Here is a 14,360-nt window from a genome sequence, read left to right as displayed (position 1 = left end):
TTAATTTTTTACAAACTTTACTCTAACCTTTAATTTGTGCAACGAAGGTCCCTAGCCTTTCAAAAATATACAACTGGGATCCAAATAGATGGAAATCATCCACTTGACCGTTAGTTGACCAAGAAACTTAAAATTTGATCAATTTTGACAATTAATAGGTGTGAGTGTTTGTTTGGTAGGATTTTGATAATTGATATTTTGACCATTAGAGATAAAATGAATCCTATCTGTGATAGAAGAATTCAAAAATGACGGCTGTAATAATAAAATAATAGTAAAAAAATTGATTTTAATTGACTTTTTAGTTGTACCAAAATTAGTATCTTTAAGATTATCATATTAAAAAATAAATAAAAAATAGAAAATAAATTGAAAAACTAAAAATCAAGAAAAGAAATAAAAAATAAAATCAACCATAGCACAACGACCCATTTCCTGGCGAAGCCTCCCGATGGCGTCACTAGCATCTCCTTCGCATTTGATGAGCTTGCCTCCACAGTCACTGATCGCCTCCTATCCACAACATGCCCTCTCTATGAATTTCGTGGCGTCTTCACTCTTGTTCTACTAACCATCAGAGTTTGTTATCTTCTAGACGAAATCACCAACAACGATTCAGTTGTATTTGGGGACAACGACGTATTATTGCTAGAACTTGATGAAGAAGATTTTGAAAAACACGAAATTGGCACAGACAAGTAGCGAGAAGTGACTTCTCGTGCTTTTGGCTGGCGCGAAGTTCCATCATCAGGCTTAGAAGTAGCAATGCCGTCCTCTTTGAGATACAATTCTTTCGTCCATCCGGCACTTTTTTAAGATAATTATTGTTACCATCAATAACTTATTGAAAATAAATCATATTTAAAGATTTATTGAAAATATAACTAAAGCTTTAATTTAATTGACAATTAGATTTTTTTTTTTAATTAAAAAACACAACAACATTAAGTGCTTGTATGGTAGGAATTTTGTTAATTGATTTTTTGATCGTTAAAAATAAAGTGGATCCTACCTATGAGAGAATAATTCAAAAATGAAAGCTGAAAAAGTGAAATAACGGTCAAAAAATTGATATTAATTGAATTAAAATATCTACCAAACATGCTCTAAATATCTTAATGCGTGTAAAATCATGTCACACAATTTTCACCCGTTTCCTATTTACATAATTTTTATTTTTCTAAATAAGATTTAAAATTAAAAATAGATAATAAAAAAATAAAAGTTAGGACCCAACACATATTCTTAGCCCTTGTCACTTCCCTAACAAGGAAGGTGAAGATCAGGATTCAGGACATTTTGTCATCCTCACTCTCTGCCTTTAAGGTTAGTAATGTAGGAAAAATGAGTGAGCGACTCACTTTTGACATAATTTTCGGTGGGATCCGTTTGTCCAATTTGGAATACCAAAGTTGATATGTGTTCTCCTCCGCAAAAATATCGAAGTCATGTATTTATTTGCAAAAAATGAAGTTCGGGTGAATGAGAAATTGAAGTTTAAAGTGGACCATTGGAAATGGTCTATATTGGTAGGAAAACTATAGTTAACTTTGTCCCACATAAGAAAAACATAGAAACCAAAACCACTTTATATATGGTTATGCATTGGAATGGTGTGATCATGTGTAGCATAGAGGCTCTCTCCACGTGCGCGCGCAGAGGGGTGCAAACCACGGACAAAAATAGCCTTCGGATCTTGAACTTGGGTGCGACGTGACCTGCGCACACGAATATTGGACCGAACGGAGCAAAAACTGGCCAGTTTGGATTGTCCACGTTTTGCAAATTTTTTTGTGATTTTTCCAAATGACTTTTGAGTGTCTGAAATTCCTAAAACTCCAATGGTTGAAATCGAAGTGTAACTCTGAAAACTGCAATGGTTAATGCAGAAACTAATGGTCAGATTCAGCCTATATAATTTCACTCAATTTCCAGCAGTTCATACACTGAAATTTTCGTCTGCAATTTCCAATAGTTTATACTCAGATTCGGTTCTGTTTTCTATTTTGTTCCGTCTCATACCAATAAGGTGATATTGTTCAAACACTCGCCCAGTTCGCCTGAGTAGAACCGCGGTGCTCGGATTCTGCTGGTTACCGTTGTATCTTGGGAGACAGACGCTCGAACTAAACCTCTAGTACTACGGTGAGGGAGCGAATTTGTCTTAAGGAAATTGCGTTTACACAGACCTCGGGGTTGAAAGTTTATTTCCAAATATATATATGCTTCCAGTTTGAGTATCTGTGCCTTAATTATTTGCAGATTTACACGTTTTCATATTTTATTTAGCTTTTTGAAATTTATATTGCTTTTATGTTTCTGCAAATAATATAATTTGTCATTCTTATTCAAGTAGTGATTTAGATAATAGTCTGTATCTAAGTAATTTGTGAAAAATAAAATTAAGCAAAAATTTATTTGAATTTATTTCGAAATTGTGTTTGTGCAAATTATATGAAAACAAACACCAAATTCTATGTTATCTAAAGTCATTAAATGAAAACAAATAGTTGTGAAAATTCTGTATTTAATTCACTATCAAATACGGTGAGTTGCAAATATGGTGAGTTGTACTGTCAAATACGGTGAGTTGCACTACCAAATACGGTAAGCAATTGCCAAATACGGTAAGTGTGAATCCGGTGTTTAAAACACAAATACGGTATATGAGAACACAATTACACTCCATACACTACCGATTAAATATAACAACAAACTTAAAACAAATTTTTTAATACGTATTGGTAGTAAACGAGTTTATTTATTTATTGGAAACTAATAATTATTTCATTTTCAGAAATGGCTCCCGAACCAACCAACATGGATGTAACCCAAATTGTTTCTGTTGAAAATAAAGTTGTGGGATCTACTATGGTTCAAGGGCCAAGCTCTGCTGTGGCTAACTTGTCTAGTCGTGTTGTGAGTCAAACTATGGCTCCAAAAACTGGCCAAATGGTTACTGTTCCGGTTAATTATGGAGAGAAATCGGAAAAATTCAATGGCTTGAATTTCAAGAGGTGGCAGCAGAAAATGCTGTTTTACCTGACCACCTTGAATCTTGCAAGATTCTTGATTGAGACTGCTCTTGTACTCAATGAATGAGAATGAGATATTCAAACAATCAGTGCACTTGATGCTTAGAAGCATTCGGACTTTTTATGTCGAAACTACATTATGAACAGTTTAACAGACCCGCTATACAATGTGTATACCACGATGAAAACTGCTAAGGAGTTGTGGGAGTCTTTGGACCGAAAATACAAAATTGAGGATGCCGAGGCTAAAAAGTTTATAGTCGGCAGATTCCTAGACTATAAGATGGTGGACTCCAAAACTATTATTAGTCAAATACAAGAACTCCAAGTGATTGTTCACGAAATTCATGTCGAAGGAATGGTGTTGAGTGAAACCTTTCAAGTGGCAACAATTATTGAAAAATTGCCCCCCGCATGGAAATATTTCAAAAACTATTTAAAACACAAACAAAAGGAAATGAACGTTGAAAAACTTATTGTTAGACTTCGAATTGAAGAAGACAACAAAAGTTCTGAAAAGAAGTGGTTCAATCCTGGTATGGCTAAAGCCAATGTTGTGGAGCATGGTCAAAGCAGTAAGACTTACAAAAACAAGTTTGGGCCATCTGGTGGAAAAAAGACCAAGCACGGACCGAAATGTGAAATTTCTAAGAAGAAATTTCAATGGAAATGCTTCAATTGTGACAAAGTAGGCCATAAGTCTTCGAAGTGCAGAATATCAAAGAAGAAAACGAAAGAAACAAATATGGTTGACTACATGGCACAAGATGTCTCAGAAATGAATCTCGCAGCCGTGATTTTAGAAGTGAACATAGTGGGTTCAAATCCTAAGGAGTGGTGGATTGACATTGATACTACAAGACATGTGTGCTCTAATAAAAAGCTATTTGCTATGTTCGAAGCAATTGAGAACGGGGAAAAGTTGTTCATGGGAAATTCAGCAAAAGATGACCTCGGGAAAGGAGCTGACTCTCAACAACATGCTATATGTTTCGAAAATTCGTAAGAATTTAGTGTCCGGGTCGCTTTTGAATAAGTATAGTTTTCGTATTGTATTTGAATCAGACAAAGTCATTCTATCAAAAAGTGGAATGTTTGTCGGAAAATGTTACGTTTCCGACTGTATGTTTAAGCTGAATGTAATGGTTGTGAAACAAAAAATGAATAAAGCAAATTTTTCGGCTTATTTGCTTGAGTCTTCCAATTTGTGACATGGTAAACTAAGACATGTTAACTATAATACTTTACGTAGACTAAATAACTCGAATTGTATACCCAAGTTCCATAATGATTCTGAACATAAGTGTGAAACTCGTGTTGAGACAAAAATGACAATGTCATCTTTTAAGTCAGTTGAATGGAACACAGAACCACTTGATTTAACTCACAGTGATGTTTGTGACTTAAAACTTGTACAAACAAGATGTGACAATAAGTATTTTATTACTTTTGTCGACGATGACACAAAATACTGCTATGTGTATCTGCTTAAAAGCAAGGATGAAGTTATAGAGAAATTTGTTCTCTATAAGAATGAAGTTGAAACTCAACTTAATAAAAAAATTAAGGTACTACGGAGTGATCGAGGTGGTGAGTATGGAGCACCGTTTGCCGATTTCTATGCACAATACGGAATTATACATGCAATCACCTCACCTTATTCACCGTAACAAAACGGTGTAGTTGAATGAAAAAATCGTACCTTAAAAGAAATGATGAATGCAATGCTAGTAAGTTCTGGATTACCTCAGAACATGTGAGGGGAAGTTGTGTTATCAACAAATTACCTTTTAAATAAGGTGCCCCGAAAGAAATCGGAAAAGACCCTTTATGAGTTATAGAAAGGAAGAAAGTCTACATATAAACACTTGCGAGTGTGAGGGGTGTCTTGCAAAAGTGGCTGTTCCAACACCAAAGAAGGTAAGGATAGGCCCGAAAACTATAGATTGCGTTTTCATTGGCTATGCACATAATAGCAGTGCTTATCGATTTCTTGTGTATGATTCAAAAATTTCAGACATACACAAAAACACGATAATGAAATCGAGGAATGCTTCATTCTTTGAAGAAGTATTTCCATACAGGTCCAAAGAGAAAGCCAACTCCTCTAAACGAATATATGAGACAATAACTGAAAATAGTCAGGACGAAGAATTAGAAGAGAAGACTAAGGTTAGACGCAGCAAACGGGAAAGAACAGAAAAGTCTTATGGTTCTGATTTTCTAACCTATATGCTAGAAAACGAACCTCAAAGTTATCAAGAAGCTGTGAATTCCTCGGAAGGACCTCAATGAAAAGATGTCATTAAAGGTGAAATAGATTTCATATTGCAAAATCATACATGGGAGCTAGTGGATCTTTCTCCTGGATGCAAACCACTAGGCTACAAATGAATTTTCAAAAGAAAAATAAAAGCAGATGGAACTATCGAAAAGTACAAGGCCAGATTAGTAATAAAAGGTTACAAACAAAGGGAGGGCCTTGATTACTTTGATACGTATTCTCCAGTGACGAAAATAACATTTATTAGGGTGATATTTGCGATTACTGCTTTGCGAAATCTAGAAGTACATCAAATGGATGCTAAAACTGCTTTTCTAAATAGAGAGTTAGAAGAAAAAATTTACATGGAACAACTTGAGGGGTTTTCGTCACCAGGACAGGAAAAGAGAGTCTGTAAACTGGTGAAGACACTATCTGGCTTGAAACAAGAACCCAAACAATGGCATAAAAATTTGACAATGTCATGATAAATAGTGGATTTAAAATTAATGAATGTGACAAATGTGTTTACGCAAAGACACTAAAGATGACTATGTCATTTTATATCTTTAAGTTGACCACATGCTTATTGTTGGTAGTAACAATAAGATGATTGAATCCACTAAAAATATATTAAATTCGAGATTTGATATGAAAGACATGGGTTTAGCTGATGTTATACCTAAAGTCAAAATCTCAAGAATATCAGATGGGCTTGTTCTAAACCAGTCACATTATGTGGACAAAATTTTGAAAAAATTCAGTAAGGATGATACTGGCTTTGCTAGAACACCAATAGATACAAGTCAACATCTATCCAAAAATAAGAGTGAAAGCGTTTTTCAAGTAGAATACTCGAGGGTTATTGGAAGTCTAATGTACTTAATGAGTTGTACAAGACCAGACATAGCCTACACAGTCAGTAAATTGAATAGATATACGAGTAATCCAGGAAGTGATCACTAGAAAGGTATAGTAAGAGCACTGAGGTATTTAAGATATACTCGTGACTATGGAATACACTACACTAGACATCCAACGGTCATTGAAGGATACAGTGATGCTAATTGGATATCTAATATAAAATACTCAAAATCCACCAGTGGATATGTGTTCACTTTGGGAGGTGCTGCCATCTCGTGGAAATCCTCTAAGCAAACGGTTATAGTCAGACCTACGATGGAATCTGAGTTTATAGCCCTAGATAAATGTGGTGAAGAGGTCGAATGGTTGCGCAACTTCTTAGAGGATATTCCAAGATGGTCCAAACCTGTGCCTACAATTTGCATATATTGTGACAGTCAATCAGCAATAGGAAGGGCACAGAGTAACATGTACAATGGTAAGTCTAGACATATACGTCGTAGATACAATACTATTAGACAACTACTCTCAACTGGAGTTTTCACAATTGACTATGTTAGGTCAAAAGATAACATTGTGAATCCGCTAATCAAAGGATTAAATAGAGAGTTAGTTGGAAAATCATCGAAAGGAATGAAACTCAAGCCCTTATAAGAATAAGTCATTACAAAGGAAACCCAACCTAGTCGACTGGAGATCCCAAGATCTAGGTTCAAAGGGACAACCTAACTGTAAAGACTTGATAAAATCACTGTAGGGGTACCACCTCCTGTCCATTCCTATGATATAACAGTGATGCTCGTAAGGATGAAAGTTAAGCAATAGGCTTTCAATGATTCTTATGCGTCGAAAATCGAGCCAAATAATGCGGGTTACTTGTAATAAGAAATCACCTATGTGAGAAAGAAGTGGGGTCGCTTCTAAGGGAATTGTGTGGGGTTCAATTCTTAGAAACTCTCACAAACCAAGCATATATTCATGGCCAAAACGAACACAATAATGAGAACTGAAGGGTGTTAGGAAGAATCCTGTGTGAAGTATATCATCGTTTGCACAATCGGCAGAACAGTTCAAAGACATCGCGTCTATTGGTCAGCCAGTAAAGTAAATATGCTTTCACAAGGGAAGATTCAAAGGGTAACACCTACCTATCCTATACAGGCTTCAACCGTTGAACTTTATCACCAAATCTCATGTCTCACGTTTCGTGTCTCTCTCAATTTTCATTCATGTGGAGGATTGTTGGAAAAATGAGTGAACAGCTCACTTTTGACACAATTTTCGGTGGGACCCGTTGGCCCAATTTGAAATATCAAAGTTGATGTGTTCTCCTCCACGAGAACATCGAAGTCATGTATTTATTTGCCAAAAATAAAGCTCAAGTGAATGAGAAATTGGAGTTTAAAGTGGACCATTGGAAATGGTCTATGTTGGTGGAAAAACTATAGTTAACTTTGTCCCACATAGGAAAAACATGGAAACCAAAACCACTTTATATATGGCTATGCATTGGAATAGTGTGATCATGTGTAGCATAGAGACTCTCTCCACGAGTGCGCGCAGGAGGTGCAAATCACGGACAGAAATAGCCTTCGGACCTTGAACTTTAGTGCGGGGAACTTTGGTGCGGGCGCGACCTGCGCACACAAATGTCGAACCGAACAGAGCAAAAACTGGCCAGTTTGGATTGTCCGCATTTTGCAAATTTTTTTTTTTTGTGGTTTTTTCAAATAACTTTTGAGTGTTTGAAACTCCTAAAACTCCAATGGTCGAAATCGAAGTGTAACTCCAAAAACTACAATGGTTAATGCAGAAATTAATGGTCAGATTCAGCCTATATAATTTCACTCAATTTCCAGTAGTTCATACACTGAAATTTTCGTCTGCAATTTTCAGCAGTTTATACACAGATTCAGTTTTGTTTTCTGTTTTGTTCCGTCTCATTCCAGTAAAGTGATATTGTTCGAACACTCGTCCAGTTCGCCGAAGTAGAACCGTGGTGCTCGAATTTTGCTGGTTACCGTTGTATCTTGGGAGACAGGCGATCGAACTAAACATCTAGTACCACGATGAGGGGGCGAATTTGTCTTAAGAAAACTGTGTTTACACAGGCCTCGGGGTTAAAAGTTTATTTCCAAATATATATGCTTCCAATTTGAGTATCTGTGCTTTAATTATTTGCAAATTTATACGCTTTCAGATTTTATTTAACTTTCTAAAATTTATATTGCTTTTATATTAATATAATCTATCATTCTTATTCAAGTAGTGATTTAGATAATAGTCTGTATCTAAGTAATTTGTGAAAAATAAAATTAAGAAAAAATTTATCTAAATTTATTTCGAAATTATGTTTATGCAAATTATATGAAAACAAACACCAAATTCTATGTCATCTAAAGTCATTGTATGAAAACAAATAGTTGTGAAAATTACGTATTTAATTCACTGTCTAATACGGTGAGTTGCACTATCAAATACGGTGAGTTGCAAATAGCCAAATACGGTGAGTTGCACTGTCAAATACGGTAAGCAATTGCCAAATACGGTAAGTGTGAATTCGGTGTCTAAAACACAAATACGACATATGAGAACTTGATTCCACTCCATACACTACCGATTAAATATAATAAGAAGTAAAGAGATAGAGAAACATGGATTAGTTCTCTTGCCAAAGGCTTTCAAGCACCTGCTTCTTCTGCAGCACTTTATTTATACTGAATGATCAAACTGTCATAGCTTTGAGAAGGCAAACACTAAGCAGTATGCACACACATCAATATACAGTTGCAAGATAATCTTATAAATCAACATCGAAAAATGGTATCCTGTCTCCAACATGAAAGGAGAACCACAATGGCTGATACTCAAATATAAACGTAAAAACATGTAAAACTACAGATATAAACAAAATGATCCTCCACCCCCTCCCTTTCTCCAATGAACATATGAAAGTATCTAATATACATTCCTATCAAGATTCCACTCCCCATGAATATTATCATTCTGACCAAAATTCGGATGCAATGTCATCCAAATATATTAATTTACTTGCTCTAATTTCCCTGTTTCCACTTCTATCTCCCATTGACCGATGAATGCTTAAATAAAAAATTTGAAAAAGAAAGTGCTAAACCGGATAGGTTAAAGAATTTTTATTAATCAAGTGCCGCCTTGTTTCTTCGACCCATTGGTTTAGGAAGGGCAGAAGTAGAAAGGGCATGAAAATCTGGCTTCAAACTCCACTTTGGGACTGGCCTTACAGATGAAGATGCACAATTATCTGAATCCTGCAAACTTGATGTACTTGATGACTTCCTTACTGCAGCGAAACTGTCGTGAAAAGAATCCCCAAAACTTAAAGGAATTGGGTTAGGCCCACCTGCCTGAGAATCAAGTCCTGAGACTCGGCTAGCAGTAGCAGATTTGGCTCTGAGAGCCAAGCTTTTGCCCGTAATCGCTGAAAAACCACCACTATTGCTGTTATCCTCCAACAGCTTTTCTGGGGTGCAAGAAGTCAAGTTGGCATCATATTTTGGAAGCATTCTGGTCAATTTCTTAATCCATTTACTCGAGATACTATCTTCAGTTTCTTGCGAAAATGCCTGATTGATCAAATTACCATTATTTGACGTCAAGTCACTAGCTACACTTTTTGATTTTCTATGATGACTAAGCAGTGGGTTAGACATAAGTGAAGATTTTCCAAAAGGCCCCTCCTCTAGATAATGAGCTCCATTTCTGTACACAGCCATTTCAAAACCATCTGGTGCAGCTTTCTGACCTGCTGGTTTAAGACCATAAAAACCTTGAAGGCTGCTCATGGCTGGAGAAACCTTCTGTCCTGAAGAAGATTTCATTTTCAGTGACTGAAGTGAATCAAACAAGTCAGAGTGCCGGCGAGAGGATGGAGTCTGCTCAGAGCTGCTTGATCTGCAAGAGGAAATTAATTAATAAGTTGTTCTGTAACCTCATTATTTAACTTCTATCATTTTCTTCTTTTCTTTCTTCTTCTTGGCAAGAGGAGGGGGCTGCAAATCTGACTGACACCAGAGTTTCAACTAAAAAAGTGCCTATACCTCATTATTTAACTTCTATCATTTTCTACTTTTCTTTCTTCTTTTTGGCAGGAGGAGGGGGTTGAAAATCTGACTGACACCAGAGTTTCAACTTAAAAAGTGCCTATAGGAACTCATGTTTATTTCTCGTTAAAATGTATATGATGAAAGACAATCTAGGAAATTGGAACCCATCATAATTGGAATCTGCATAAAAACACAATTGCTTGGAATACAGTCTCAAAAATGTCATAAGAACAACAATCTTAACAAAACCAGAATAAGTGACTGTCAATCAATTCCCTAGACCCCCTCCTGACCTTAACTCAAAACCAGAAAATAAAATGAAAATTTAAGTAGACAAGTAGTTCTGAAATATATAATGGTAAACTCAACCCAAAACCAGAAAATAAAATGAAAAAATATATAGACGAGTAAGAGACAACCAATCACATGCCACCACGACATGGCTTCAACGTCAAAGTACTGCGGAACTATTAACTCACATAGTTCTAAACTAAAAAATAGTAAAGAGATAGTGAATGTAGGAGTGTATACTCCTAAGTTTGAGGGTTCAATGCAATGTTGCTTCCCTAGTTTCTGGATTTGTGGTCATATTTGCCCTAAAGAGTCAGTTTCATCATTATAATTATGAAGCAATGACCTTGAACTTATCGAGCCCAATTACTGACTTGTCTTCTTCAAGACTTCAGTTCGCTACACCAATATCCTCAGCCACTTGTTGCAATAAAAGCTTCATATTTTGTGGGACTCAAAAACAAAAAGGAAAACCCTATGTTGAAGAAGAGGAATACTATATAAGAATAAATTATTGGTCCTATTTGGTGCAAAATAATACAATAGTCAGCATGAATGATCCATGATTGAGAGCTCCATCATGTTAACCATCAAGGAGCATATGTTGCTCAAGTTTAGTACTCCCCATTAATATAAACAGCAAGTCAGCTCAACAAAAATAGTAAAAAGCACATATCAAATTAATGGCAGTTCAATTAACTCTATTGACCTGTATACTTTATACGGGATATATTTAAATCCAATAAAAATATTATCACATCTTTTTGAATTATTAATTCTCCCAATCAGAGTAATCTAAGCTATACTCAGATCTTGACACTTGATAGTCTCTGTTAGTATCATTCTCTCAGGCTTCCATGTAAGGATTGAGAATCAATAGCTGGCAGATAGCCACGCACTGTAATGAGAAGTTAGAAAGCTCAATTTTAAGTATTATACCGATAAAAAAAAAAAAAAAAAAAAAGGTAAAAAAACAAGGCACAGATCCAGGGGTGGCAGACCCTGTGTGACCACAGTAGTCTGGTAAAATGGAAATTGTTTATTTAGTTTTATGTTCTGTGAGTGCTCCTTAAATCAACTAGAATTTGGAAATGTTTTCCTTAAAGTCAGCGCCCCTTCCTGCTCAGCAATTTCCAATTTTTTTTCGATTTCTGAAAAGAACCACAATAATATCACCTCAGCTCGATGACAGAAAAGAGAGCTAGAAAATCATTGGAATGAGCTGCTGATATAGGCGCTAAAATGGAGGAGAAGATAAAAGAGAACAAACAAAATATGAATTTCAAAAGGAGGTTAGGAACTTTAAAGACGACTCTCCATGATAAACAAAAACCATTTAAAATGGAAATTACAAAATTCAGTTGCTATTCATAGCATTCCAAGAAAATGAAAGAAACTGTTATCAGCTGACTGGCTTCTTCTTTTCTCAAGTATTTCCTGCACTGATATATAATAAAATACTATTCTCACTGAGATAAGTTTTTCTTACTAATGTGGTAGTGCATTTTAATGACAGATAGAGAATAAAAAATATTATGGTCCCTACTTAACTAAAGTGGCCGCAGACTGTATCAGTTTGCATGAGAATTGTTCACAATATCCTATAAGCCACTTAGAATATCAAAATAGAAAATGCAGAGGAAATAAGACAAATCATATTTAAGACAGAAATACCGTTGAGGAGTGTCAAGACCATTGGACAAGCCAGGTGAAGGGGGATGCCTCCCTGGCAATGGTATATGAATCGTCTTCAGAGCAAACATTTGGAGGTCTGTTACCAACCCATTCATCCTCTTTATATCTGCCACCTAGCCCATCCCCAAAACAAATGCATAGTTAGATCAGTAAATCTTTCATCCAAAATTTAACCACAAAAGGAAAAACCAATAGAATGGGTTCATTTTTAACAGGATCAGTAATGAGTAGTTACAGGAGGAGCATTGTACAATCTTTGAAGCAAGAGATTCGAGAAATCAATCACATGCCTACTTTGCCGATTGTACCTTGATAATTTTCAAAATTGTTTGATCAAACTCGTACCCAAAAGGCCAAATAAAAGGCATGAGGAATTTAAATAAAAACACCTCTGAGAATTGGTAAGGTGAAAGAAGGCCAATTTTAGTTTATGCAGGAAAGAGCCTTGTGCTGCTAATCAGCATCTTAATAACCCCCCAAATGCCATATAGAATATCTTTAACAATCATAAACTGAAAAGAACATATAAAAGGATACTAGGTCCATTGAGGCAGTTCTTCATTGACTCAGAGTGCTGGGAAGTTTTGTTTTACGCACAAAAGTCTGGATATGCGAGCGCTATATTAAGCATTTCAGTTATTGCAATCCCATAGTTGTAGTATCGGATTTTTATCTAAGGGTGGCAAATTCAATCCCTGTCAAGTAGTCTCCCACTTGAATGGGGCCAAGTTGAGATATTCTACCAAAATGTCCAACTCTACCACATATGAGACCATTCAACTGGGATCGAGGTAAATATACCAAAATACAGAAATTGACCCCGATCAAGATTGTTTGAGTTTGAGCTTTCAAATGCATTCAAGTTCATTTCTTAGATGCTAGATTTTACAGTAGAATTGGCAAATTGCCCAAGTAGATCCCAATCTGCTCAACTAGTAAGATCATTTCTTCAAAGTCAATTCTCCACAATACAGAATTGACCTTCCTTCGCATTATGCTGGGAGCCTTTAGACTAGCTCTATGTTGAGAAGCTTCAGAACCCTTTAAAATTTAAAACGAGTCTTTCATCTCCACTTTACTTGAAGAGCAAAGATCAATAAAAAGGGGAACTATGTGGTCAAAGTCCCGCAATAAGAGGCGAGCAGTGACCTAAAAGTAGGCATTACGCGGTGTGGTGTGGCATGATATTCACTAGAGTGAGAAACAGGAAGCCATTTAGTGCAAGTTTTGTTTTTTTCATTTTAGGAGCGGAAAGTGGGATGGCTACAATTTTAGGGATCTTTTAATTTGATAAAAAAGAGAGTCGTTTTAAATATATTCGCCTAAAACACAGAGTATTGCAGAACTAAGAACAGGCCAATGTTATCCAACATCTTGGTTAATGGGCATTGCTATAACATACTAAGAACAATCAGAACAAGTATCAATCCCATTATAACGACAAATATATGAAACGGACAAATAACAGAAAAGTAAATAGAACAAATCGGTAACAACTGATTAAAACCGGAAAAAAATTAATTTGATACCAATAAAAAATTATATGAATTATGTACCTCGACGCCGTATTTGATGGCAACACCTGCGAGGGTATCAAACTTGGAGACAGGGTGAACTATGTAATTCGGGCCACCGTTAACACCTACACCGATAGAGGTCGACGATTCAGATGAAGCTGGAAGTGACCTCGACGGTGGTGATGATGATGCTGATGAAGCGGAAGATGTGGGCACTTCTGTGGACCAATGTACCTGATAAAAATCTCCTCCACCGTTAACTCTTCTCTCTTTTTCCATCTGATGCTCTAAAATTCCCTATGCCCACAAAAAAGATCAAGAAAACTAACGCAATTTGAATGCATACATGCTCATATTTACATGTATCATAATCATAAACAAGTTAATTGATTAACTAATTAATTGATAAATTAAAAAACAGATGAAAATCGTAAAAGATGTGGCAGATCTGAGTAGGGAGAGAGCCGACAGCCGATCTTTTTTTGGCTATTGCAGCTTATTTATTTTCTCTCTTACCGCATTTTCTATTTTGTCGTTTAACAACGAGCAAATTCGTGAGGACGACAAAGTTGGAAAGATAAAATAAAAAGGGAAATTATCATTAGAGTCC

The 14,360-nt window shown here is 35.9% G+C and overlaps 1 protein-coding gene across 1 annotated transcript; it reads right to left on the bottom strand.

Moving 5' to 3' along the window:
* Positions 1-8,942: 8,942 nt before the first annotated feature.
* On the bottom strand, positions 8,943-14,293 carry LOC111398471. The gene is made up of 3 exons (XM_023025388.1): positions 13,790-14,293; positions 12,213-12,346; positions 8,943-10,095 (listed from the first exon to the last, which is right to left on the bottom strand). The coding sequence occupies exons 1-3, from the start codon at positions 14,027-14,029 to the stop codon at positions 9,321-9,323; spliced, it is 1,149 nt and encodes a 382-aa protein (XP_022881156.1). The 5' UTR covers positions 14,030-14,293; the 3' UTR covers positions 8,943-9,320.
* Positions 14,294-14,360: the final 67 nt, after the last annotated feature.

The sequence above is a fragment of the Olea europaea genome, chromosome 1 (assembly GCF_002742605.1).
Source record: "Olea europaea var. sylvestris chromosome 1, O_europaea_v1, whole genome shotgun sequence".
Lineage (NCBI taxonomy): Eukaryota > Viridiplantae > Streptophyta > Magnoliopsida > Lamiales > Oleaceae > Olea > Olea europaea.
Note: the sequence above shows the minus strand (reverse complement) of the source record. Positions and strands in the feature narration are given on the sequence as shown.